This window comes from Ambystoma mexicanum, chromosome 7p (genome assembly GCF_040938575.1).
Source record: "Ambystoma mexicanum isolate Mex_15411 chromosome 7p, UKY_AmexF1_1, whole genome shotgun sequence".
In the NCBI taxonomy this organism is placed as follows: Eukaryota; Metazoa; Chordata; class Amphibia; order Caudata; family Ambystomatidae; genus Ambystoma; species Ambystoma mexicanum.
In genome coordinates this window covers 165,531,012-165,558,299 of record NC_090939.1, presented here as the reverse complement: position 1 = coordinate 165,558,299, position 27,288 = coordinate 165,531,012, and the positions used below count along the sequence as shown (strand labels likewise).

The window sequence follows — 27,288 nt, the reverse complement described above, 5'->3', positions numbered from 1 at the left end:
AATAATAATAAAAATATATATATATATATATATATATATACAAATAAATAAATAGATATATATATATATGTATTAAGAATTAGGATTATATCGCCTATTTGGGAATTGTAAGAGTTATCTTAATTTTGCTATAATATTTTATTTTTATAGCCCAGTTTCTTTTTCTGGGCCCTACATTAAGTGATAGTTGTCCTCGGGTAGGTTTTTGGCTCAGGGGCTTAGGGTAGCTAGGTGAACGGTAAAAAGGGGCATATTTTAGTGCACAGACAGATTATTTAGTGCACTATGATGGGGACAAGGAGCCAGCAAGAAGGGTTTAGTGGATGCCAGGGCTCTGAAGGAGGCCTTGGAAATTATCCTCAGGGCATCTAAGGCCCAGCTGGAAGGGGCGGTGGTGGAGGTCACGGGTGAGGTGGAGTTAGGTGGGGATAGGCCGCAGAGTAGAGCTGCGGCAGGTGGGGCTCTCGCGGCAGTGGTGGCTTGCACCCCCGCGGCAGGGACAGGGGAGGTTTGGGAATCCTGCGGCAGGTTGATGAGGAGGGAGATAGATAGGAGGGCGTCCGAGGGAGAAATGATTTTGGATGGGGAGCCAGTGAGGGAGGGAGTCAATGATAGCCGAGGGGAAGCTAGGAGTGCTCAAAAAGAGGTGGGTCAAGGGAACCATGGTGGGGGTGGTGATGGGGCACAGAAGGGGGTGACAGGGCAGAGAGGGGTAAATACCTGCAGAAGAGTGCAGGTGGGAGAAGGAGGGAGAGGTCCCCATCAATTGAGGAGGTTAGAGTGGGGTGCGGAATGGCCCCTCTGGGTAGGAGGAGTGAGAGCGGAGGGCGGAGGTAGAGGTAGAGGGTTTTAGAACGGCCCTCCTCGGTCAGCGCAAGGAGAGCCTAGAGGGTGCAGCACGGCCCCTACCGATGAAGATCACAGGGTGTAGGAGAGGACACCCCGCCCGCGAGAAGAGGACCAGGCAGGGGTTTCTGCGGCCCTGCCGAGAAGACGTCAAAGGAGTGGCGGGGCAGGCGCCCCTGGCTCGCAGGAAGAAGATCAACTCAACTTGACATGAGCTTGCATCCACAATGGTATTTAAGGGGTGATGAAGTTGGTTTGAAGGATTATGTGGGGCAGTGGGAGGTAGAAGGTTATAGGGCGGTAAGGGAAAGGGGGAGGAGAGAAGAAGTTTGAGGTGGGATCGGGAAAGGCAGGTGCAGGGTGGTCGGGGGGCAAGAGGTCGGGGGAACTATTAGCTGGGTGAGTTTGCTGATATGTTTTGTCCCCGCAGTAGGAGCCCTCTAAGAAAAGAGATGAGGAGCATCGGTGTGGACGCCAGACCACAGACGGGCTGTATGGAAAGAGGTGAGCGGGAAAGGAACTGGTCATCTGCATGGCAGAGAGGGGGCACGAGAAGGGGGACGGGGAATGAGGGGTCTGGTCTGCAAGGGGTAAGGAAAGAAGTTGGTGTACAGGCCATTGGAGCCTTGGGGGAAGAGCATTAGCTCAGTGGAGGTTCAAACGGACAAGGTGGTGGAGCCATTGGTGCTTGAGGTGCAAGTTGAAAAAGAAAAGGAGGTTGAAGTGAAAGGTAAGGGGAAAAAACTGCCATACATGGGTATTACAAAAGCGTTGGGGGCGCACTTGATGGCAGTGACCAGGGAGAAGATTCAGGTGGGGGAATTTGTAGATGTTTTTAAGTTGCTCCATAGGGAAGTGAGAGCAAAGGAGGGGGTCTAAAGAAGAAGAGCGGGAACTGGCTTTGCGCCCAAAGGTCCCGGTGACTATAAGAATTGGACGTCAGCATTTATCATTTATGCCAGTGTATATTGTGAAAAATTCCCAGAGCGATGCGTGGCTCTGCTTAAATATATGGACGTAATTCACAAGTTTTGGGGGTTTTGCCTGGGTACGCAATGATGAGGAATTCAGAGCAAGAATGGCAGAGGACAGTCAGGCTGTCTGGGGGGCGATAGTCATGGATCTTTGGCTGCAATGGATGGCTCCAACGAGGCCTGTCCCGACATTGCACACAGCAAGTGGGCTGCCTGTTCCTTACCGGCCTTTTCTTGGTCGCCCCGCCCATGAGGGGGTGGAGGGAGGAGGCAGAGGACAGCCCTCAACAGCATGTTGGGCGTTCAATAAAGAAGGCTGCACGAGGTGGATGTGCAAATTTAAACAGGCTTTCACAAGTTTTGGGGGTTTTGCCTGGGTACGCAATGATGAGGAATTCAGAGCAAGAATGGCGGAGGACAGTCAGGCTGTCTGGGGGGCGATAGTCATGGATCTTTGGCTTCAATGGATGGCTCCAACGAGGCCTGTCCCGACATTGCACACAGCAAGTGGGCTGCCTGTTCCTTACCGGCCTTTTCTTGGTCGCCCCGCCCATGAAGGGGTGGAGGGTGGAGGCAGAGGACAGCCCTCAACAGCATGTTGGGCGTTCAATAAAGAAGGCTGCACGAGGTGGATGTGCAAATTTAAACACGAGTGCAGCAGATGTGCGGGTCGGCATCCGGTTACAGATTGTTTTCAGGTAGGGGACAGTGGGTCAGGGTGAGGAGTGGGGCAAGGAGGGGGGGAGGACTGCTTGCCAGGTCAATTGGGGTGTGCTGGTAGGTCGGGCTCAGTTTATCGTAAAAGGAGGGGGGGCACAAGGTTTGATGAGAGGTTTTGGGGACGATCCAAAGGGAGTAGGAGGGGGGTGAGGGGGAAGACGCGTAGGTAGGGCAGGGGAGGGCCGCAGGGGGGATGTAACTGTGGCAATTGTTAAGGGGTGGTGGACGTCGTTTGGAGGGCATGGACAATGGTGGCGAAGCCCTCCCGCTTACCGCACGACAAGGTGAGTAAGCTTTAGGCTGCATGGACGGGGGTGCGGGAGCACCTCTGGTGCAGCTGGGGGAAGTGACGAGATGGGTCTGCATGGACGTGGGTGCACTAGGGCCCCTGGTGCAGCTGTAAAAAAAAATAATAATAAATTGAGCAACAAAGCAAGGTGCTGGAAGAGGAATTTATATGGAATGGACTGCATGGACGGGGGCGCAGGTTTGGCCACTGGTGCAGCGGTGGAGAGGAGTAAGGCAGAAAAGGGGCCTGCATGGATGGGGGTGCACTAGGGCCCCTGGTGCAGGTGGGAAACAGGTGGTAATGGACGCCAGGAGCTTGAGGATTAGTTATATGGAATGGACTGCATGGACGGGGGTGCAGGTTTGGCCCCTGGTGCAGTGGCGAAGAGGAGTAATAAAGAAAAGGGCCTGCATGGACGGGTGTGCACGTGGGCCCCCGGTGCAGGGTGGGCAACGCAGGGCCATATTAGTATGGTGAGGGAAGGTGGGGGGCAAGGGTGAGCAGGAGGGTAATAGGTTAGAGGGGAAAGGGGGTCTAAGAGGTATGGTTTAAAGGTTAGGTGAAAGGTGCGAAATAGGGGGACAGGTAGGTGTTTCCGGAGAGGGATAAGGAGAGGGTCAGGAAGGATAGGTTACTGAGGAAGGTGTTACTAGGGTTGTGGGAAAGGTTAGGAGGTTGGAACTCATTCATTTAGGGGAGGTTCAGCATCTGTAGGTAGCAGGCTGGGCTATTGAGAGGAGTAGGTGAAAAGTTTGGGACGCTGGAAGTAAGGGAGATACAAAGGGTATGTCAGGGACCGGGGCAAACGGGATGTCTTTAAAGAATTTTTCAGTAGGTAGCAGGAGTGTTGCATTTAGTAGGATGTTATTGATTTGTAAGTGATTTTGTAATTTCTTTTTCAGATGCTGCTAGGAGGTCGGGTCAGATGTCAAAAAACTGGTTTGTGGGACATGCTATGGTTAAGTGGGCGGGGAAAGAAGCTGAGAAAAGGGTTGTTGGCAGGCAACTGGGGTGCAGCTATAAAGATGTTGTGGAAAGATGGTCCGGGTTTGGGGGGCTGCGCTGGGATCAGTTGCTTCCTATGTTGGCTAGGTTGAGGGAAATCTATGGGCCTCCAGATGGGGTGATTATTGATGGTGGAGTAAAATTATCTGGTAAGGAATACGGGTGAGGCTCTTCTTAGGAAAATATAAAGGGATTTTGTTATGGGTCCGAGAAGGGTGGCCTCAAGCATCTGTAGTGGGGACTAAGTGGTTGCCGCAGAGAGCTTGGAGGGGAGCGAGACATTAGGGAGTGATAGAACGGGCAAGGAAGGGGATAAACAGAGAGATGGTGGAGTTTTTGTGCATCGGTGGCGGTACAAGTTTTGGACCGTAAGGAAATAGTCTACGAGGGATTCATGATCTTTAGAGAGGATGGCAGGGAGATTGGTTAAGGAGTTGGAGGTAGGCGGGTGGGGCAGAAAGAACACCTCGGTGGAAGGTTTTTCTGGTGCCGGGGGCATGGCCGGGCGCATGGCCCCTTTAGATGTGGGGGGAGGGAAGCACAATGGGGGAATGGCACGGGAAAGGATGGGCTGGTGCTGTTTGAACAAGCGGGCCACCCCGGGGGAACAGGTATTGAGCCTGGAGGGGCATGGCCCCGGGGAGATAGCGGGATGCCTGGAAAAGGGGTAAGGAGACGGTAGGGTCCGAGGGATAGTTAGGGACGAAGTGGCTTTATTTAATTATTTAATTGTTGAGGGAAAATGTTTAATTATTTAATTGGTTGTTTAAAATATTTCTTTAGTCTGTAAGGCCATGGAGCCAGGTAAACGTTTAATTGTAAGCTTTGGCCTGTCACATTAAAGCGACCTTTTCCACTTTTAAATGAGTCTGGGTTTTTGTGCAGTAAGCCAAAAAAGTGGGTATCCTTGGCACCAGGACATGAAATTTTCAAACTTTTTAAACATGCCAGGATGGTGAGAGCAGGCACTCTGGGAGATAGGGTCAGAGGATTTGCTTTTTAAAAAAAATTGCATGACTGAGCATCAATTAAAACGTGAACACAAGCATTACTTATCTGACGATGGAAAGTGTTTTTTCTCTGTTTATTAAAGACAGGAACAAAGAGGGCAGTGCCAGAGAGTGAGACGAAGAAGGTTAGCCAGAGCAGGGCACCTGCTGGAATGAAGGCATTTGAGACTGCTGTCTGAGGGAGGCACAAGTAGAGGACGGACATCCAGGTGTGCATCTGATTCAAGGCAGTAAACTGTGACCCGCTGTAAAAGGAAGGTGGTATCAAAAAGGTCGCTTTGGCTGCATACAACCTTGCACCAGCTCTGAGTAAGCGAGAGGGAGGGAAATGGCTTCAGGGTTAATACACAGGGTATTGGCATGCAGCAGGGAGGGGGAGGGCGTGTGAGCAAGGGGGGGCTGCGTTGAATAAAGGGAAAAGGGGAGCAAACAAAGGGGGCAAACAAAGGAGGGACCTAAAGTACGTAGGACCTAGTATAGCAGAGAGAAAGAGTATGAAAAGGAAATGGCAAAAGAAAGGAGGACATCAGCTGGCGTGGAAACTTACAAAGCAGTCCGAGAGAGGTTTGGCACAGGACCACTGACCGTACCAAAGATGTGGCCCACACAAGCCTTAGCAGAGCCTTTGTGTGGCTGGGGCGAGTGATGTGATAAGCATGAAAACCCCTTATGGTCCATCTGTGTGTGCCTCTTACCTCGTGCCCGGTCTTTCTTCCAACCCTACTTCTGTCAGAGGCGTTGCTAGGGGGTACTAGGGCGTGGGTAAGGGGGCTATAGCCCCTGGTCTTTTGGTTGTGGCCCCGGATAGCATCTCAGGAGCTACCAACAAAAAGCTAGCTAGCCCCCAGTCCCAAAGGTTCCGACATTAGCGCAGCACCGGGTCTTTCCATACCTAGCAACACCAAGTTCTGCTGTAGCCATTTTGGCCTGGTGCAATGCCCTGAATGATGGGGCAGCCTGGGCCACAATCAGCCATTTTGAAGGATCAGCAGAAAGGCCCTTTGGCGTATTAATGGCCTGCTCTGTCTCTCCCCTCTCCTATCTCTTCTTTCTCCACCACTGCCTCTGCTGCTGAGTGTGACCAGGCCCTGGCCCCACCTGATTGCTCTTGCAAGATATCAGTGGTAATGCTATCTAGGCAAGGCCACATACGATATCCTAGAAAGTAAGCACGATGCCCAGCGGCGGGGAGGAACGCTCCACCCAACATTCCACCACAGCGACCATACCCTCACCATTCCAACTCTGCCTTTGGACGCTCGGTCACCCATGCCACAAGAGGCCCGGCTGGTCAGGGAATAAGCTGTCCTTGAACTCTAGGCCTTTCTGCCTCTTTCTCTGCTGCTGCCAATGTGGTCAGTGTGGGTTTATAGAACCTCCCTCCCATGGAGCTAACGTGCTTGACAGAGGTCGCAAAGTTTACAAACCCTTTGAAGAGACTTTAAGAAGTAATGATAAGTGGCATGCATGATCCGCCATGATGTGTGTCTGCTGGAGCTACATCACACATCTCTAGCCGCTAAAACCCTTGGTATCATGGCCGCTAATGTCCTTGCTATCATGGCCACCAATGTCCTTGGTATCATGGACCCTAATGTCCTTGGTATACTGGCCGCTAATGTCCTTGGTATCATGGCCTCTAATGTCCTTGGTATCATGGCTGCTAATGTCCTTGGTATCATGGCCGCTAATCTCCTTGGTATCATGGCTGCTAAGGCCCCTGGTCTCATGGCCGCTAATGTCCTTGGTATCATGGCTGCTAATGTGCATGGTATCATGGCCACTAATGTCCTTGGTATCATGGCCACTAATTTATCATGGCTGCTAATATCCTTGGTATCATGGCCACTAATGTCCTTGGTATCATGGTCACTAATGTCCTTGGTATCATGGGCGCTAATGTCCTTGGTATCATGGCTGCTAATGTCCTTGGTATCATGGCCTCTAATGTCCTTGGTATCATGGCTGCTAATGTCCTTGGTATCATGGCCGCTAATCTCCTTGGTATCATGGCTGCTAAGGCCCCTGGTATCATGGGCGCTAATGTCCTTTGTATCATTGCTGCTAATGTCCTTGGTATCATGACCGCTAAGGCCCCTGGTATCCTGGCCGCTAATGTCCTTGCAATTGACAGAACATGGGGTTGACAAGCAGACTTCTATCTGTTGCCTTGCTCATGTCCTAGTCTTTGCTGCATGGGGTTAGTGGGAACCTAAGCAGAATAAACAACACAACCCATTCAAGGGACTCACAGCATTTAAATAACTGTTGCACATTCGTATGCAGGGATAGCTCAGGGGCAAGGAGTTTGTCTTGGAAGTAAGACAATGCCACGCAATGCAGGTTCCAATCCTGGTCCCATGCTTAGAAACCACTCGCTGGTTTTAAGCGCCTTATCAATGAACAATAAAATAAATAAAACAAGGGCGATAACATGTAAAGGTTGTACCTATTCGTAAACATTGTTTCAGATCCACGTTGCAGTGTTTCTTTTTCAATGTGTTAAACAGATTTGCAACAAACTTGTGCAAGGAGCTTTGGCAAGGACCCGAAAGCATGCTCTTGTAAATCTGTCCTGTGTCTTAGTTTTTTAAAAGTGTCAAAATGTAGGTAAGAAATAGTAATATAACTTTGGTGCCTGTGGCCATGGCCAGTGGCCAGATTGTGCAAAGGACAGAAGAGATTTTGTCCCAAGCCATAGTGTGCTACATTGAATTGCACCATGGCATGCATGGGTGAATCGATTTTGCACTGTTCCCAGCACACTGATTTTGGCTCTAATGAATGCGCGGCTTTGACCGTACTACTGAAATTGCCGGTGAAGGCCTTTGCTCCATTGACATCAGGAATGCCAGGCCGAGTGGTTGATGTGAGTCTGAATGCTCTGAGGGCGGGGTTGCCAAACAGGGCAAACAGAGTGATATTGCCATAATGAGATAATTCATTGCCCTGCCCAAGAGTTCAAATGAAATCAGGCTGACTCATCGGTGTGTGCATACTGAGTGTATCGGCTTCCCCAGGAATGTCTCAACAAAGGTCGAAAAGCAAGCAATTGTTTTTCACTTTTTTAAGTGGACAACCAGATTACCTCCCATCACCTTAGGAACACTATTTGCAATCATAAAAATACATAGGTGGAGTAGAGGCTGCAGAACACCCTCCCTTATTAAATATCAGAACATGGTGAACAAACACAAAGGAAAGACTATATTAACCCCCTTAGGGAGCCGTTTTGTACATTCAGACACTTCTTCGAGGAGACCGAGAAGGCAAAGCACCACCATGGAATACAAGTTCTTCTGCTTGCTGAGCATCGCACTCATTCTATGCCTAAGTGCCCTTGTGGAAGGACATGCCCCAGGTGAGTGAGATAAGCCAGCAATATATTTGTAGATGCCAACATGACTTTGAGAATAATTCTCTGTGCTCATAGGGGGCATTTATTGGATAATAGGAGTAGATTGACAAAACAGTTATTTTGATTTGCCCTTGGCTTCAACCTGGACAGGGCTATTCGATTAAAAAAAGAGTTGCAATGAGTAACTATGGCTTACCATCTACTTAAACCTGCAGAGAGCTATTCGATTCACAAAGGAGTTTCTATGAGTAACTCTGATTTACCCTTGAATTAAACTTTGAGAGGGCTATTTGATTCATAAAGAAGTCACTTTGAGTAACACTGACTTAAACCTGGAGAGAGCTATTCGATTCATAAAGAAGTCACTTTGAGTAACACTGACTTAAACCTGGAGAGGGATATTCGATTCACAAAGAAGTTAGTTTGAGTAACACTGACTTTAAAATGGAGAGGGGTATTCGATTCACAAAGAAGTTACTTTGAGTAACGCTGACTTATCGTTGACTTAAACCTGTAGAGGGCTATCCAATTCATAAAGAAGTTACTTTGAGTAACACTGACTTAAAACTGGAGAGGGCTATTTGATTCACAAAGAAGTTACTTTGAGTAACACTGCCTTTAACGTGGAGAGGGCTATTCGATTCACAAAGAAGTTACTTTGAGTAACGCTGACTTATCGTTGACGTAAACCTGAAGAGGGTTATTCGATTCACAAAGAGGTTACAATGAGTGACACAGACTTACCGTTGACTTAAAAACAGAGATGTCTTTTTGATTCAGAAAAAATTTACTATGAGTTTCTCTGATCATCCTGGACTTAAACTTTGAGAGATTTGTTCATTTCACAAAGAAGTTACTATTAATAACTCTGTTTTACTCTTGACGTAAACATGGAGAGGGCTATTTTAATTACCAAACAAGTTACAATGAGCAACTATAATTTACTCCTGAATTACTGTTAGACAGTAGGTTATAGTAAGTCAGGAGTAAGCCAGAGTAGCTTACAGTAACTACTTTGTGACTTGACCCTTTAATGTTTTGAAGATAGAATGGTCAAATCCCAAACTCTTTTTTCTTAAATTCAAGAAGTATTTTTGAACTTGGCAGTCATTAAACCCTTGCGCATGCTGACTCAGTGGTTGAGAGCAGTCATTGTAGAGAGCTCAAGGCCTGCGCTCACCTTCCAGCTTCACTCTACATGGAGTTCAATGATTGTAGCGCTGTCTCAGGAGATGCCAGTCTGGGGGCCTGACAGGGTTTTCACAGCACATTCATAGATGGTGATGCCAAAGATACCGCTTTGTCCACTGACTTTGCCATTTCCCTACTGATTGCCTTCTCCAAAAGCTTGCAATGGATCCTTTCTGATCCCGGATCACCATCAGATCTTAATGCTTTGTGTGAGTTTTAGACTTTGGAAGAGTGAGATATTTCCTGCCCACCAAAACTCTGCAGTGTGGTGCCTGTCCATTGTCTCAAAGCACAGTGCCCCGTGTTCTAAGTCGGTACGTTTAGTTACATAAAAAGAAATGGCGTAGATGGTGGGATATGTGTTGGGTTCCTCAACTGATCTCTGCAGGTGATATCTCGCAATCCAGGAATGTGAGATATTCCAGTAAGTGTATGCACTGCAGCATAGTCAATTGAACTACTGGAAAGTATGTCACACAATTTAACTTCACCCATGTTATTGGAGTAATTAAACAAAATGGCTGCTCTGTGTGCCAAGTGCTGATTGTGAACGAGTCCTCAAACCGAGACACACTATCCTGCAGGGAAGGGACGTTAAACCAGTGAGACAGACCACTGATCGAGCCATTTTATGTGCCAGTGGTACATCAATTGCATTGTTCTTGCTTCGATGTTGACTTTTGTATGAAAGTTCACACACAGATTGTCCTATTTCTAAGTAGTAGAGCGATAGTAGAGAGACCAAGTTATTTGCAGTCCGTAGTCAATTGGCTAGAACCACTTTTCCGATTGCCCTCTGGCACACACTTCTACTCTACCTCACATAAGATCAAAACACAAAGCCTCGAACACTGACCACGCGCAAGCAACTGAAACAGCCACCCACATGCCAGATGGCAACCACACTCATCGCCACCACAGCATCACCATGTAATCGGCAACAGAAATGGTACTATATTCTTCTGAGTTGTTGTGCTATTTTCCAAGCAGTATTACATTGGTGCCCATGTGAAAAGTATGCAGGTTCTTACTTTGTGATATTTCATATGCAATGTTTTAGCGGGTTCCTCTGGAAAACCAGAGGCGTTCAAGCTGGCATAACCAGATGGTCTGAAGCGCTTGAAGGGCATACCAATGGCAGATGAGGGCACTCCAAAGAAAAGATAACAAAATATAACCTAGCATACGCCATACCTTCAAGAGGTCGAGTATTCTTGCCAACACCATCATAGACAAGTGTGACCTCTAACACAAACATGCTACCCTAGCACGGTCAATTTAAGTTAATAGGGGACCTCTCTTTCTGATGGACAAAATGCAACCTTCAACCATCTACCACTTGGGCATGGATTCATCATTATAAATATAATAATGAGAAACAAAGTACTCTGAGTTGACTGATATTTTTGGGCCATTTTTTATTTTGGGATTTAGGGGCTTACCTTTGCCCTCCCATGACACACTGGGTAGACTAAGGAAAGACATATTGTTTTTGGTGGACAAATATATGTCACTTATGTAAGATACTACCTGTTTACGCTTAAGAAAAAGCAACCTTTTTCTAAAAAACTGTTACAAAATGAACACATAACTTTTCAGTTGAAAACCACAATGTGTTGTTCCATCCCACTACAAGAAGCCTCCAAATACCGCATAAAGCATGGGGCCAACAGACAGATCTTAACTGCTCCATTCCCCCTGTGGGCCTATACTCCTTCTGCTCGCATCTCTCCAATGATGTCCAGTCATTTTAAAACCCTTCACAAATGCCTCAATAACAGACTGAGTTACAACCCAACTCATTCTATCCACCTTCGAAGGATGAAGACTCAGGAGCCTCAGGCTGAGAATCAAACTACACTCAAGGCAAGAGGTCTGTGTTTACAGGTTGCTCCCTTTTGCAGGTATGCTTTCCTGCCAGCCTACTGACGATGCTAGCATTAAAGTATTGTACTACAGTCTTCTGGGAAAGCACTCACACCACTGATATAGCACAGCATCTATGTGTAGCACAGGGGCAATGTGCTGTCCTTGGAAGCAAGACCACACAGAGCAGCAGAGGTTCGAATCCCGGATCTGCCCTTAGAAACGGACTCAGGAATGGTTTTGGGTGTGCTATAAAAAAGACAATTAAATAAATAATGCTCAGGAGACAGGGTCAAATCCTAACGGGGTTGGCTCAGCCATAAAGCCTTTTCAAGATGAAAAGGTCAGTGTAGCGGTTCTACACAAAGCTGTTCTTTCACATACTTTATGGAGCGTAGTCATCCTACTGAACCTCCAAATACAGAGTGTCAAACAGCTGGGCAGAGGCTCATGATTACAGTGCCTTGATCCTTGCGTCTTTGGGGCTGGGACCCTGGAAAGAATATCCTTTCACAAAATTGCTTATTTTGCCTATCTGTGACTGATTGTAGGCTCTGCACTATGAACATGTTCTGTTAGTTGCAGACATTTACAGAGTGCAAGTTGGCAAAAATGGCCTCTTGGCTCTAAAATGCACCGAGATTATAAACTGTTTACACTTTCTGCAAAACTATGGGACAAAGTGCTGGGTGGAGAGATGAGTCTTAACTGAATGTATTCTTAAAACATAAAGTCATTTGGATTTTGAGCACCCACTGTTAAGGGCAACCCGTGGCTGCTGAAATGATTGGGATTCCAGCAGGCTGTTTACGGGAGTGCACATGTTTCTCCCCAACTGCCAATTTGCCAAACTACATTGCAGCTGCTGCTGTGTTGGTAGATTGGGCCCAAGCAGAGCACATGTGCAATGTACTTTTTTAGCATGGAGCATTATGGAAGAGAGGACTGCTCGGCAGGGCTCACTTCCTTAGAATTACTAACATCATTTTGCAGTGTAAAATTCAAAAAGCTTGGGTTTGCGCACCCACGCATATGTCTATGCATCACCCCCCCCCTATACACCTGAACCTCAGCAGCATCTAGGCTGATCGCAGGCTCGTTCTCTCGCTAGTCAGCTTCCTCCTAACTTATCCCACCCACTCTGCTAACCTCTTCACTCACACTCCAGCCAAGCTCCCATCATTGCCATTGTGACGCATACAACCCACTATTCCTTCCACAGTACCACTTCTGACATAGTACAGTGCCACTGGGCCTAGTAAGATCGCTGTTTTTGTTTCTCCCCTGATCCCCTCCCTTTGCCTGGTCGCGCTCTGAAACACTTGTGTACGAGCGTGATACAAATAAAATATATCATATCATACCTATATCTACATACAATAAAAATGCATAACGAAATAAACTGCAAATCAATCTTTCTCTATGTTGTCCTGTTTTTTAAAAAAAAAGAATTACCTTTTCTGTTTTCCATATTCTTTATCAAGGATCCACGTCCTTTCATCATTGGTCTGTTTCTTGTGAGATGATAGGTTATTTATAACGTGCTTAACACCCAGAGGTTTCTAAGCAGGACAGGGATCGAACCTGTGTAGGTCGGTGCAGTCTTGTTTCTAAGGAGAGCGCATTGCCCCTGAGCTATCCTCCCGAGGATGCATATCATTTTTGTTTTCTTAAGTGTTTGTGATTTTTTTTTGTCTATTTATAAATGTAGGGAGATCCCAGACGTTTCATTCCTCATTTCTATTTTCCTGCACCTTCTCTTACCTGCTGGTTTGTTTTCTCTTTTTCTTCCCGCTTTCACTGACACCCACTGAAATGTGACAGGTCTAAAGAACTGGCAATGATAGAAATAAATTCCACCTTTATCAGAACACACCTTTGCATCTTCTCACTTTTACTTCTTATTGTGACTGTAGTTAAGCAATGCACATCTGCATCCTGAAAACCAAAGGTGCTGTCTGGGGACATCAATTCCCTTCTGAGACCTACAAATACCAGGCATGGATTGTGACTTCTGGGACTGCGCAGTGACTCTCAGCATCATAAAGGGAGTCAGTGACTCTCTGCTTCACCAACTTAATTATTTAATCGGCTCAGCTATCATGAAATGGAAGTTGAAACAGTGATCAGCTCCTACGCAATATATTTAATGGGATTCAATGTATAGTGTACAAGTTCAAAAATGTAAAATAGGGAATCAGATTTGGCATTCTTCCAAATTTAATGTGGACACATTGTAGATGGTTTTCAGTAAGAGAAGAGTTTTCCAGTTTAATTCTGCGAGGTAGTTAGTTGAACATGCAATTTATGGGGTAGTAGTGGCGGAGGCAGAGGAAGAGGTGATATGTTGGTCCTGAAAGAATGGAGTGAATGACCATGAGGATAGCTCAGGGGCAACGTGTTTCTCTTGGATACAAGACAACACAGAGCAGCAAAGGTTCAAATTCTGAGAGACAGGTCTCCGGTATTAAGAGTATTACAAAAGCTTAATGGAATTTCAACAGAATGCATACATGTACAGGCTAACATCTCATTCGCAATTTACTTTTGATCGACAGGTGGTGCCCAATGCGTGGTCAACCCAAGATTAAGGAAGAACTGCGGCCCTCCCGGCGTCTCCCCGTCTGAGTGCAGAAGCCGAGGATGCTGCTTCGATGCTAGCGTTCCCAATGTGATCTGGTGCTTCCAGCCAGATTCTCCTCCCGCTCCTCCACCGCAACCCCCTCACCACCCCGAAGAAGGTAAGGCGTTCTCTATACACGACTGGTCTACTTTAGGCGTGCTTCGCGTTCTCCACGCGGTGTAGCCTCAGGGGAGGGGTCTTGGGTGTGCCACTCCTCCACCCAATGTTTGCCCAGCTATCCTGTCCTGTCTGGAGGTGTACTGTCATGACTGGGCTTCCTGTCTAGGAATCAATGGCCGGTTATTCGGTTCCATGTGTTAAAATCGCCGCAAAAATGGCAGTGAACACAAAATATCGCAGCAAAAAGGCTGTGGTTTTGCCGCTGCAATCCATGTACAGGATGCAGGGGACACCCCTGCAACCCCTGGACCCATTATACCATTTAAGGGGAGTGGGGGACACCCCTGCATTTTTGCCGCAGTTTTTTGTAAAGGTGACATTTTTGCCACGATTTTATCACTGCATACCCAGTCATTCTGCGGTTTTCCTAGGAGCTGATATGCAGAGCTCTATTCGCAGCTAAGGGCTGCCCGGCTATCAATGGAAATGGGTCATAGTCCAGGTTCCTTTTCAGTGACCCTTTCATGTGTAAAAGTCCAAATGTTTATGAAAAGGGGTAATATTGGGGTTATTAAACATGAACTTAAGCATTGTAACCCCCCAGAGAAAATCTAGCTCACAGCAGAAGGCCAGATAAATGTGTACAAGAAAATAGCAACTCAATACATTTAAACATGTGCAAAGATGCGTGCTTGCTTGACAAGCAAACAACTATTACCATATTTGTGAAACTGAACATTAGGCCCTCATTGCGAGTTGGCGGGTCCGGAAATAAGGTGTCAGTAACAACGTATACCGGCACCTTTCCGGACTGGCCAACACCAAGTCTGTCGGTAAGGCTCTGATCTACCGGCGTGCCTGACCGCCAGATAGATCAGGCCCCTAACGGCAAATAAAGGAATTAATCACCAGGACTGTTACTAATGGTGCCAGTGATTTGGGCAACCCCATCCCATGGCGTCCTACGGGGCGCCATGGAATGGGGAGTTACCAGCGTCTCTGCTTCCTGTAATATCCTGGTAGTACCGGGATATTGGGAAGCAGTGACGGTACTGTAGTTTCCCGGTATCCCACCGGTATATCGGCGAACTCATAATAAGCCCCATTGTATTCACATTATGCAAAACAACATGCTGCATGCCCATTTGAAATGATGAAAACTAAATCAATCAGGCTTTATTGATTATACATCCAACCCGCAGCAGCCTTAGATATTAGATGCAGATTTTAGAAAGTCGTATATAAATAAAAGTATAAAAGGCAACCTTTTCTTGCCTTGCGATTTAAAACTCTGCGTTTATCATTGAAAAGCAAAGTATGGTTACCAGAGTGGAGTGAAACAAAGTGCACAGGATGCACCACTCACGCCTGACAAGGGGCACAGCCAATCTCTGGCTTAGAGCTCTAGGTTCTGTATTGTATAACATCTTTCTAATCTAATCTAGCTATATAATAAAAGGCCATTTGTATGTTTGTCCGAAGCAGTAGCTTCGCATTTTGTCACGGCTAGAGGGAGCTGTTGCCTTAGGATATATAGAGACAATTCCCATTTGCATAACGTTGCCTGTTGTCACTACTAGAGGGAACTGTTGCCTTACAATGTACAGAGACAAAGCCAATTGTCATAACTTCGACCTGTTGTCACCGCTAGAGGGGGCTGTTGCCTTAGGATATATAGTGGTCCTACTGTGTCAATGAAAACCTGCACATTGGCTCATGTACACGGGCGTCTACACTAGTTAAATATAAATAAAGCATCCCGCGGAGCACACCATAATTTTTATTGTGCGCTGCGCCTCGACTTGAAAATTTAACAGTTGTTCAATTTCACATTGGAGACGTCCATCCAGTTTAGACTTTTGTATTCCTTGCAGATGCACTGGGTAGGAGTGGGGAAGTAGCTAGCTAGTGGTCTGTCTTTGCTTTCTAGCAAATAGTGTTCTACGTTTGATGATTTGTAGTCCCAGGCTCATGGGAAAAGCAAAACAATATGCGCTAGCTCGCAAACAGAGGCCAGGGCTGGGGGGTGTTAGAGACTCGTGGCGACACTCTGCAAGCCTTGCTTGCAATGTAGTGCCCGCTCAGCTGATGAATCAGACTGTACATTGTCAAGTGTTCGGTACCCCACCAGCCTTGGCCTCCAGGCCCACATCATCCTGCAAACCTGCAACTTGTAGAACTGCATTTATATTTGGAAAATTAAACTTCGAAGAGAGAAAAGGGACCGACCGAAGATCTCATGTCTCTAATCGGACAGTTCATTAGCTCCGTTTCTGCACATTTTTCAGGCATTGGCGTAAGTGAAGCAGTGAAGTTAGATGACAACAGCGGGCAGTCGTTTCTCAATCTTCTTGCCTTTCAGAAAGCTCTGACTTAGAATATACTTTGCATGTAAACGACTGTCTCGTGGCCAAACTATCCAATGTGTGCTGTGTCTCCACATTGCTGGTCAGGAGTACATATTGACACCTCCAATGTTTCTGGTTGAGGTCTGCACCAACACTGCGCCAAAAACCCCGTAGAGTGGGCTATGCGCTTCTTTGTTACAACACAGGGGACTGGGTCTGGTATATGGCCGCTTATGGAAGGTAAGCATTTAGAGGCGTATAGTGGTAACTTGTGTGCACATTACTAGCCGCCCCCAAGTTCTCATTCTCTCGGAGTGTCATTAGCAGGTGTATAGCTGTTTTGATTACTTGCATGATAATTGCCTTATTGGCTTAAGAGAAACCAAGCATCATGCCCACCCTACCAAGATTCAAATCTGTGACCGCCCCCCCACCCCCCACCCCCCTCCCAATATTGCCATAATTGCCTTGAATGTTAAGGTATGTGCGATTACATGCATCTGAACACTTCACACTAATCTATCAGGAATGATCTGTGGGAGTATTGTTTTTCACTGTTAACGTCTCAGTTAGTTACACATGGCAAATAAGTATAGTTCACACATTTTAATCTATATAACGCAGTCTTCCATGCATTAAACATTTAATCCTAGAGAATACCAGGGATTCATTTTGTATCCACATACTTTGCTAGATTGCCTTGTCCTCATTTTATCAAACACACATTCTCTGTTGTGCCACCTTTTCCCTTTTCAGGGATTGAATGAAATGATCTCCAACTAAAGATATCGTTTATATTGTCAGGTTGTTTTACAATGCTGCTTTGCAAGGGCAGCTTTATTTAACACATAGTACTAGTGCTTTTGGAAGGCAACTATTAATGCAGTCTATTCTCTGAATTACAGATGGTAGAACTAGGAAACTTAAACTAACCCCAGACTCTCTATTGACCATGCATGTGATCCTGGTCAAGTCACTTCACATCACTCTGTCTTAGCTTCCTTGGCTGTCAGAATTGCTGCCACATAGAAGTGATGATTAGGTGTGCACTACACAAAGGGACTCACCTGTGCATGGTTAACTGCCTATAATGTTGCAATGCATCTAAGAACGATAGTGAGCACGTGCATAGTGCATGCTGCAGGCTGAGGGGTCTCTTGTCATTCATGACTGTGACAATGGTGAGCCAGAGTTCTCTTCCGGTGGATTAAGTGAAATAATTAACACAATATTTGTAAGTCGGGTGTAGGGTAGTCGAGGGAGGGTAGGGGGTTAAATGGAGAGTGCACTGCTGAATTTTGGGTCCGAAACCTGAAAGGATGTGATTATGACCGAAGTACACCCTGCAAACATAGAGCTTTACAATTCAATTCTATTCTATAGAATTATTTTATAGCGCCAGCACGCCCGCTGGCTTCAGGGCGCTCACATGACAAAACAACATAAAAAACACAAGCAAAGGCCGCTGGATACAGAAGGCAGAAATCTGTAAACAGATGGGCACGAGGGAGAAGCGAAAAATGAAAACTTTGAAGCTCTGAAGCCACAACAGGCATAGCAAAATAGAGGTATTGTTTCATTTAAAAGTACATAATAAAGAGCTGGTTTCACTCTCTTTTTTAGTCGTAGACACCGCATACCTTGTTCGGAAAAGCTCATAATCACCGCTTGCCCTCCCTCACTAGGAATACGTAAGCTAAGCCCCTGCATTCTCTAGTGAAGTGGGCAGCGCATTCCATTGTACTGTGGCTGCCCCATTCCAAGATGGAGTCTGGCATCCAGTGAGGATTCCATTTTGGTGACCTTGTATTTTCATAGTTACAGGGTAAAGGTCACGCATTCCACATGGACGGGCGATGGCTGTTGTACAGTTTAATGAAATACAGGTATGTGCCATCCTGCGTGAATGCACGAATGCACGAATTCCTGAATAGCTAATGAGTCAGTAAGTGAGTGGATGCATGATTAAATTAATGGATGGGTGCAAGATGTCATCCTTTTACGGCTCTTGCGAACGGTGTCCTTGCACGGAACAGGTAGGTTTTGAGTTTACTCCTGAAAGCCTCTCGTGGTGCATTTAGAACAGCCCGAAGTAGGACTCTATGTCAGTGACATGTTGACATGTATGGACCTGCGTTTTTGAGATGGTGGCGTTGTGTTGGTTTCTGTGAAACGTTTTATTAGTTCATCTCAGGATTCGTTTGCTTTTTCTGGGTGCTGCCAACAAGAGAGGGTTGCCTACTCAGCAGAAGAAATGGAGTATAAATATTATAGTTGTAACGTGTTTAATACCAGGGACCAGTTTCTAAGGACGGACCCGGGATTTGAAGCTGTGATGCAATGCGCTGTCTTGCTTCCAAGACGGACGTTGCCCCTGAGCTAAGGGTGGTCATTTCCCAGTACCACCAGCAGCATCTCTGACAGAACTGACCAGAGCTTAGCAGAGACACGGGGGAAAGAGAAAAGACAGCTCCTGAGGCTAGGTCCATGCTGTCACAGTGGAAGGAGAGGCCAGCCTAGTACAGCTTGCAGGCCTTCAGCTGAGACAATATACGTGCAGGTCTATATCTGAGATGACATAATCCACCCGATAAATCTAGAACAGATTTGATTCATGAAGTTTCTGAACTGAGAATTTTTGAGTCAAGATAACTTAATTAGTGCAGGCGCCCAAGGTTTAATCTCACGATCCCTCTTTTTACACATTTGACTCATTGTTGGTAATCTACACTGCCAGTCAACAGAGCAGTGTGCAGGGTATGGGCCTTGTTTAATGTTGGCACTGGCCTTTTGTGTTTGTACTCTTCTAATCTCATGACCTCAAAGACACCTTGATAAGTTAGGGTTGAGAAAGGTTTGCCAAAGCATAGAGTCCTTATCTAGTGCGCGCTGCAAACTCAGTCATTTCTAGGCACCAGAGGATCTCATTACCGTAGTGAACAGGTAATATGCCACATTATACAATGGGCCTCATCATGAGTTGGGCAGTATCCCGGGGGTAATTGCGCTGGCATACTGCCCAACGCAATAAGCGTTACCGCAACTCGGTCCGATACAATTTACGCCAGATACCGAGTTGCAGTGGCGCTGTTAGTCCCCATTTGTTATGAGTCCTATAGGGTTTTTCGGCGCTATTAACGCTGGTGGTAATGGTGCCAGTGGTAATAGCGCCGTAAATGGGCAGAGAGCTAGAGATTTACCTCCAGCTCACTCTCCAGCTTTCCACCCAAACTCTGGATTGGGGTGGAGAAGTAATGCAGCAGTAATAATGTTACCCCCACATTTTTGCGGCTTCGGCCAACCCCTGATGAGGCCCAATATGGATATGTTTGTTTCTAGGGATCTATAGCATTTCATGCTGGATTCATGCTGCTTCTAAGCACTGTAATAATAGGTGTGGTTATTGCCCCTTTTACTCAATGTATTGTCTTCAGAAGGACACTGGACAGAGCTGGCCCTGCTGGGATTCAAAGTTGTGAATGGAGGTAGCAACAACCAGTTATTGTGGCAAACACATGAGCCATTGTGCTATCGTACCAGCATGGATCTTTCTGTTATAGTATTTGGCAGAAAGCAAAGGGCTGAACTAGCCATTAACCAATAGATGCATTGGTGGATGCAAGGGCTGTAGTCATGTCTTTATGGGGCAGGGAGACAAAGCTCGCTCGCCCTTGCTAACCACCCCTTCTTTCTGTCAGGAGTCAGGTCCTAAAAAAAGTGGGGGACTCATTAAAATACATAATGGGATGTGACATCACCGGAAATTAGCATATCAAGGTGAAATATGGAGATGTCATTCAGTTGGCTTTGCATGCCCATACAAATAGCAAAGGGTGAATGGCCTTTGCCTTTCATAAAATCAAGACACACAAAAAAGCAAGAGAGGATATTTTCTTCTAATACTATTTTGAAATCAATTTAAAAGTGTGCATGTTTTACACTCCAAAAACGAATAGCAATGTTTTCCCTGGAACATGCAGTCCTGAAATGAGACTGCTATTTGAAATCAGGTTATATGGTGCAGTGGTGAGGTGTCCAGCTTGCGAACCTGCGGCCCGTGGTCGGCATCAATTCAGAAAAGATCAGCAATGTTATTCATTTTAGAGACGGCCTGTAAAATGAACTCAGATAGAGGGGACGGCGTCCAGTGGGCAGACACCGTCCCTCCACGTGTACTCTCGACTTAATCCCTGATCCACTAAGGTGCCCCTCTTCCACGTTTTCATTCACCTCTTAAATAGCTCTTGATTTTTCCCTGGGAGTGCTCATTAAATGTCCACATTAATAAAGTAGTGTATTAGTCCGATTACCTTTTCTTAGGCCTAAGCTGAAGTCATACGAATATTAGATCATTTATGCCTGGCACAGAATGTCGTGCCCATTCAGGTACCCGAAAATCATGCCTGCCAATACCAGCTTTGCGCCTAGAAACACTTGTGTACAGACGCGTTATTAACGCCATATCATATCATATCATATTATATCAGAGCTCTATCACCCGGAAACATTGCTCAGCAACAAAGTCATCTCAGCTTTTGTCAGGAGGTAGTTCACCCAGGCTGGGCACATTTCATGCTATTGATGCCCAGGCAGCAGCAGCTGGTGATTTTCTTTAACTGGAGAGGAGTACATGTTTGCCCTAGGGAGCCTTAAGCAGGGGGCATAGCGAGATGGTCCGCACCAACAACTGGGTGATCTGAGTGGTCATCTCACATAAAATGGTGCATTTTACTGCACCCTTGTTTTGTGAAGAAATAGGTCGAAAGACATACAATTTGCAATTGGTTATATAAGGTAACACCGGGAAAATTCCAATAGATGCAGGTCGCCAATAGTGCACAGGAGAAATGTACAATGCATTGAAAAGACACATATGCCCTCAACACATGCCATTATTACCACTGTAAAACACACTCTGTGATGCCTCTAACCACAATATATACAAGCAGAGCCCATGCATTACACATGCTCATGATGCCTGTGCCCACTTCATATATGCCACCATTGCCAAAGTAAAATACATTTATGATACTGTGCACTCAACATATGTCACTGTTCTGCCATTGTAAAAATACATTTTCACAATGGCTCTGAAAATGTATGCCAGTGCTGCCAATAGAAGTAGACACTAATTATTGATGGCTGTGCCCAATAATGCAATTATTGCCACTGTACTGAGACACTTTCACACTGGCTTTGCTAATATAGGGAAGTACAGCCAATGTAAGTAACTGTCATTTTCACTGTACACAGCATTTACAATATTGCTACCATAACAAGGTATCTTATCCCGGCATATGCCAGCATAGCACTTTAACACACTGTTTTGCATTCAGTGCCAAGCTATGTCATCACCAACCAGCACAGCTTGTCTTGAAGTCAGCACCAGTACACTATCCGGATGCTGCCATTGCCTGACCGTCGCTTGCACATGTGTGCATGCATGTATACATACACATGCACACCCACACACATTCCTGCAGGCACACAGGTATCCGGCCATTCACAAACACACACACACATACATACACACCTGGTCCCTCACTCCTGTTGTGTGCATGGCCTTGTGCTCAATCTCTTCTCCACACACAGCAAACGTTATCAGGGTAAGAACTTGATTGATATGACATGATGAGGCATTTATAATGCGCCTGCACAGAAGTGTTTCTAGACGTGACAAGACAAGGAGGGGCAAACAAAGGGAGAACTAAAAAAAGATCTTACCAAGCCTTTTGTCATTCAGATCACGCACGTGCGGGGAAGAGTGAAGGGGAGTAGTGCCAGGGGAGAGGCGAAGGGGGAAGTGCAGTTAACTCACAAGTGCAGCCAGCAGGTGGCTCATAAGTGCAGAGAGAAGGGACTGACACTTCCCTCCCAGAGTCCTTATGAAGACATCAGGAGAGCATGTAAACAGATACCCCTTTGTGCTGTGCTTCCTTGCTCCCCCTATCGCTTGCAGTGACAGAGGCCAAAAGACCTATATATGGTTCAATATCCTGAATGAGGGCCCGCCGGGCTTCCGAACTGCAGTGCTGGGCATGACATGGACATGATGGCCAGTGCACAAAGGAAGAGGCAGCTCGGCAGCACCCATTAGGCACTGGCCACCAGAGGGCCCGGCCGAGGAATCTAGCATATGGGAACAGCCACGGATGTCATGGCCAGTGTTGATTATGCAGTCACTTCCTGTTTGTTTCACCTTCATTTTTTCAGAATTATTCTACCTTCACTGACCTTTCCCCAAGTACATAACAATGTAAACACACTTTTTTTTTAAATGATAATTTTTTTATGAATTGGCTAAAGAACGTTAGCCTTAACTGAACACACAGTACCTTAGAATTAAAACAGAAAAAAATATTGCATCGCAAAATAATCCTCCCAAACCCTAAACACTAGATAAATCGCCATTGCATATTGGAAAGAGGTCATCAAAAGATTCCTAAAATCTTTTTAAAAAAATCATAATCAAGACCATCGATGTACACAATACATGCATTCCTCCTAAAAACGAATGAATTCATCATTGCATAAAAGAAAGAAACTATCAGATAAGGGAGGTAGAACTCATCAATTATCCCTGAGATCACCTGTCTTTGAGTAAATTCACGCCTGCCATCCCTAAATGTTTGAATAAGGCAATTGACAATGTTGCTTCATTGCTGCTCACTATCCTCAGGCAAACATCACCTGTGGATAACCAAGAAACATTGTGGGGGTATTTGCTGAAAGGCGCAACTCTTGCGTTATCCAAGGTTGGGCATGTCTGTTCTAAATGTTCTCTAGTCTGAATTATATGTGTCTCTTTACACAGTGAGCAGAACCTCAGTTTAGGATCTCTGTTGGAGTGGATATATGCAATTCCTCTGGTCAGAATAACATTGAGTCTTAAACAGAGGAATGGCGTCTTCCAATATGGATTGGAGAACAAATACTTTGGCAAGGTCCCATAGTAAGACTAGTGTACAGCCAATGAGATCGCATTTTTGCTATAGTGTTCATCCAATCACATGCAAAAAGTAATTGCTTAACTTTGACCGAATTAGAAAAGAAAAGATCCGTACACGAATTACACTCTTCCAATATGGATTCTGCAAACAGACAAAAGCAACTATTAGGATTTGCACGGTCTCTGGAAACAACGCCAACATGCAGGTCAATAAGAGGAGAGCCCCTGGGAGGATCAAGAGCGTTCCAAGTGACCTGGAAGATATTGCATATTTCCTTTTGCTACAATCTCAGCCAATCTCTTTGTAAAAGAGAGATTCCATCCAACACAGTGTTCCAAACCGTACATTGCGCGTGTCCTCTACAAGCCTGCCCTCGAATTCGCACGTTTTGAAGATGTCAGAGGCAGGGCTTTCACTGTTTATTGCACCTAACTATCTAACCTATTATCTACACATATTTGTAACATGACTGTGCGTCTTAGGTTCTGAAGGGGTATTGACTCCGGGCTCTTTTCCTTAATAACAGTTTTCTGAAATCATGTATCTGCTACCTCGTCACCAGGCCATCCGTTGTGCTTCTTAGGCCAACTAACCGATGCTTAATAAGAACAATAAATTAAACTAATCTAACGAAACGCGATTTAAACAAACTGTGAACACCCCCACTCCCCGTGATTCTTGCCCTACTCTCTTTAATTGATAGGATTTGTATCGGTGGATTTCTCTACATCGTTTGATTTGTCAATATTGGATGCTTCTAATAACACCTACATCTCCTTTCGGGAGAACTCTGATTGCTCAGGTGACCCTTAGCAAAGTTGGTGCAAGGAAGGATCGACCTTTGATTTGTTTTGCTCCAAGCCTCGGTGCCGTCAGACAGGTCATCTTCGGCTGAGTCCCAGCAACATGTTCGGGTGAAGTTCCAGGAGGGTAAGCGATGAACTGACCTAGAACATATTCATCTTCCTCTTAATATATTTCTGGGGCCCGGACCATGAAGGAGACTATCTGGGCAGCGCCGCCGCACATTTTGGGGTCTGGTGGTCCAAGGGGTAGAGTTGGTCATGTCTTTTACCATGCTGAATTCATGGCATGCCCTTTGGCGGAAGTTGGCTTTTTGCAATGTACGGTCCCACTTGCTTCCTATCACTAGTGCACACATCAATGTTTAACAGCTTTGGTCTATGGGGCTTCTTCCAGGTAAGGTGCTTTAGGAGGGCAGTCGCTTTTACCTTTTGGTTCAAGCTTGTGTATGGCCATGACGAGGAGGAGTAACGCCAGGGCAGCTCACCCTTGAGAAGCAACTTCGGCACATCAATAGGCTGGATACAATCCCTCTGCCAGGAATCCACCATCCAAACCAGGGCTAAAGTCAAGGGTACACACAGGTGGACAGAGTCCACCCACTTTCTTCAGAGGGTGGATTCCCCCCCCCCCAGCTAAAATGAAAAACATTGAAAGACTAAATTGAATTTACGAATTAAAGCCGACCTCAGGGATTGACCGTAGTCGTCAGGTTTGTAGGCCAGACACTTCACCCCTGCACTATATAACATGATGAACATTAACAAACAACTAAAGGTGAAATGTCCCATTTCAGTACTGCATGTTCCAGTGAAAACACATGTATTGGTTCGTGGAGCTTAAAACATGCACACCTTCTAACGTTTTCAAATACACTATTAGAAGAAAATATTCTCTCTTGGTTTTGTGTGTGTGTTGATTTTATGAAAGGCAAATGCCATTCGTCCTGTGCAATTTGGGTGGTTGTACAAAGTCAATTTCATGAAATTTGCATATTTCACCTTCATATGCTAATTTATGGGCACGTCACATCCCATTGCATTTGTTGATGAGTCCCCCCACTTTTCGTTTTAGGACTTGACCCCTGATCCAAACACATGGACATTGCAGAGGAAAACATATGTAAAACGATACAAAAGCGGACCTGCAAGTCCTCCCGAAATTGTGCCCTTTATTTAAACACCGTTGTGTATTTGATTGGAAAATGAAAGGCTCTGGCTAAAACTTCTTATGTTGAATGGTGTTTTGTAGGGTGCTCAGACATCTGTTATCCCAATAATCAATACGTTGGCTCTATCGTGAAGGGTTTCTTTATTTGGGTGCCACGTGTGACTCCTTTAATTCATTTTATACAAATTCTTTGCTTCTAAATGTACTCAATAATGGAACTTTTTTTGATAGCTAGACCAGTTCTTCTAAATTACATGCATCAATAGTGTGCAATTTAATCAGTGATGAATGCATTGCTGAAATTCCAATGCATACATCGCATTGTGGCCTAATGGCCTTAGTACGAGTTTGGCTGTAATTTGTTGGTAAATCACCCTAATTACCGCAAAAGTCGGTCAGCGTTACCACAACTCGGTTCCCTGGACAGGATTACGAGTTGTGGGAATGCAGGGCAAATCCCTATTTTTGGACTCCAGGGCACTCAAAGGCGATTTTTGCAGTATTATCGCAAGCAGTAATTCCACTGTGGTAATTCTTCCGATTTTGGAGGTAAAGTGGGGGATTCATCTCCAGCATTTTGCTGAAGGTGAAAGCCCCACTTCTCCTCTAAACTTGAAATTTGTTGCTGCAGTTAGAACTGCAGTAATTCCATTATTTCCCAAAAAATGGCAGCTTTGGAATTACCGCAATGCTGTAGTGGGGCTCCATGTGTATTTTTTGGAGATGTCTTGTATTTTGATTTCAATCCTATGCTTTTTCTGGAGGTGAATCCTCCACTCTGCCTCTAAATTCTGAATTTGGCAGTGCGGTAGAAACGTCAGTAATTCTGTTAATGCCAGAAAAGTGGTGGTAGTGGAATTACCGCCACTTTTTTTAAGCTTCCTTGTATTTGATTGCAAATGGAGGGTAGGGTAAGGAGCATCAGAGGTTAGCTCAGCAGTAACGTTGCTCGTCTTGGAAGCAAGACAAGACAATGCGGAGCAATACAGGTTCCATCCCCGGGTCCATACTTAGGAATATCTGTGGGGTATTCAGCGAGTTATGATATGATATGATATGGCATTTGTAACGCTCAAGACGCGAAATAACGAGTTATGATTATTATAAATAATTGGGAAGAGTAATTATGCATTCAAACTGTGCTTTGTGCCTGACTATGGGAGAGCAGGACCAGTGCATCCTCAGGACCAAGTGACACAATGCATAATTGCATGCATCATTCAAGCTCTGATCCGTGAAAAATTTAAACATGCAACATCTCACCTGTTTCCTTAATAATCACCCAATGTTTTTTGTTTCAGAATGTTTCTAATGGGATGACTCAACTGTAGAAGGTCAGGCAGAAACACCTCAACACAACGACTTCCAGCCAACTCGACACGACTTCAATAAAAATAATTTGATGAAATATTTGGATACTGTACACGCCCTCTCTGGTCTTCCACAACATTAAAGGAGTAAAATAAACAATTAAGTCTATCTGCAGTGTCTTGGATTCTATACATAGGGGCTCTAAAGCAATATTGGTGTATATTTTTAAGCATCATTTTTGCATTAGTATGACACTATTCAATAAAAACTTACAATAGCATTGGTCCATGAATTTGAAAAGAAGAGACATATTTAGTTAACCATGTGAATAATGTCATACATAATGAACGGAAGGGTCATGTGACCAACAGTATATAAAACAATAAAATTGCACTATGAGTGAAACAGTAAACATGACACATCTATAAGGTCTATAGGCTCTGCCTATTGTGAAATAAAGCCACTCAGAAGGCAGGAAGTATCCAGTTCCAGGGGCAAATATCTAAACTGGATGAATTGGTGAATGAGGAAGGACACCTATGACTGCTGGATGGGGACCAGTATCCCCAGAACAACTGGAGACTCTTGTCTCAACTCGTTCATATGGTCACTGCCCAATGCCTTTCCCATCCTGGAGAGCCACCTGGCGAATCCAGTTGGGCCATTCTACCCAAGGATAGGCAAGATAATCCTTGATATCTCT

General features: G+C 45.4%; 1 protein-coding gene across 1 annotated transcript; it reads left to right on the top strand.

Moving 5' to 3' along the window:
• The first annotated feature begins 8,088 nt into the window (after positions 1 to 8,088).
• On the top strand, positions 8,089 to 26,753 carry LOC138526533 (trefoil factor 1-like). The gene is made up of 3 exons (XM_069637336.1): positions 8,089 to 8,205; positions 13,818 to 14,000; positions 26,576 to 26,753. Exons 1-3 carry the CDS (start codon positions 8,127 to 8,129, stop codon positions 26,584 to 26,586), a joined length of 273 nt encoding a protein of 90 aa, XP_069493437.1. The 5' UTR covers positions 8,089 to 8,126; the 3' UTR covers positions 26,587 to 26,753.
• The last annotated feature ends 535 nt before the right edge of the window (positions 26,754 to 27,288 follow it).

Coding starts and splice junctions, on each gene's coding strand:
- LOC138526533 (XM_069637336.1), top strand. CDS start 8,127: ATGGAATACAAGTTCTTCTGCTTGCTGAGCATCGCACTCATTCTATGC. Junction 8,206..13,817: donor TGTGGAAGGACATGCCCCAG/GTGAGTGAGATA, acceptor TTTGATCGACAG/GTGGTGCCCAATGCGTGGTC.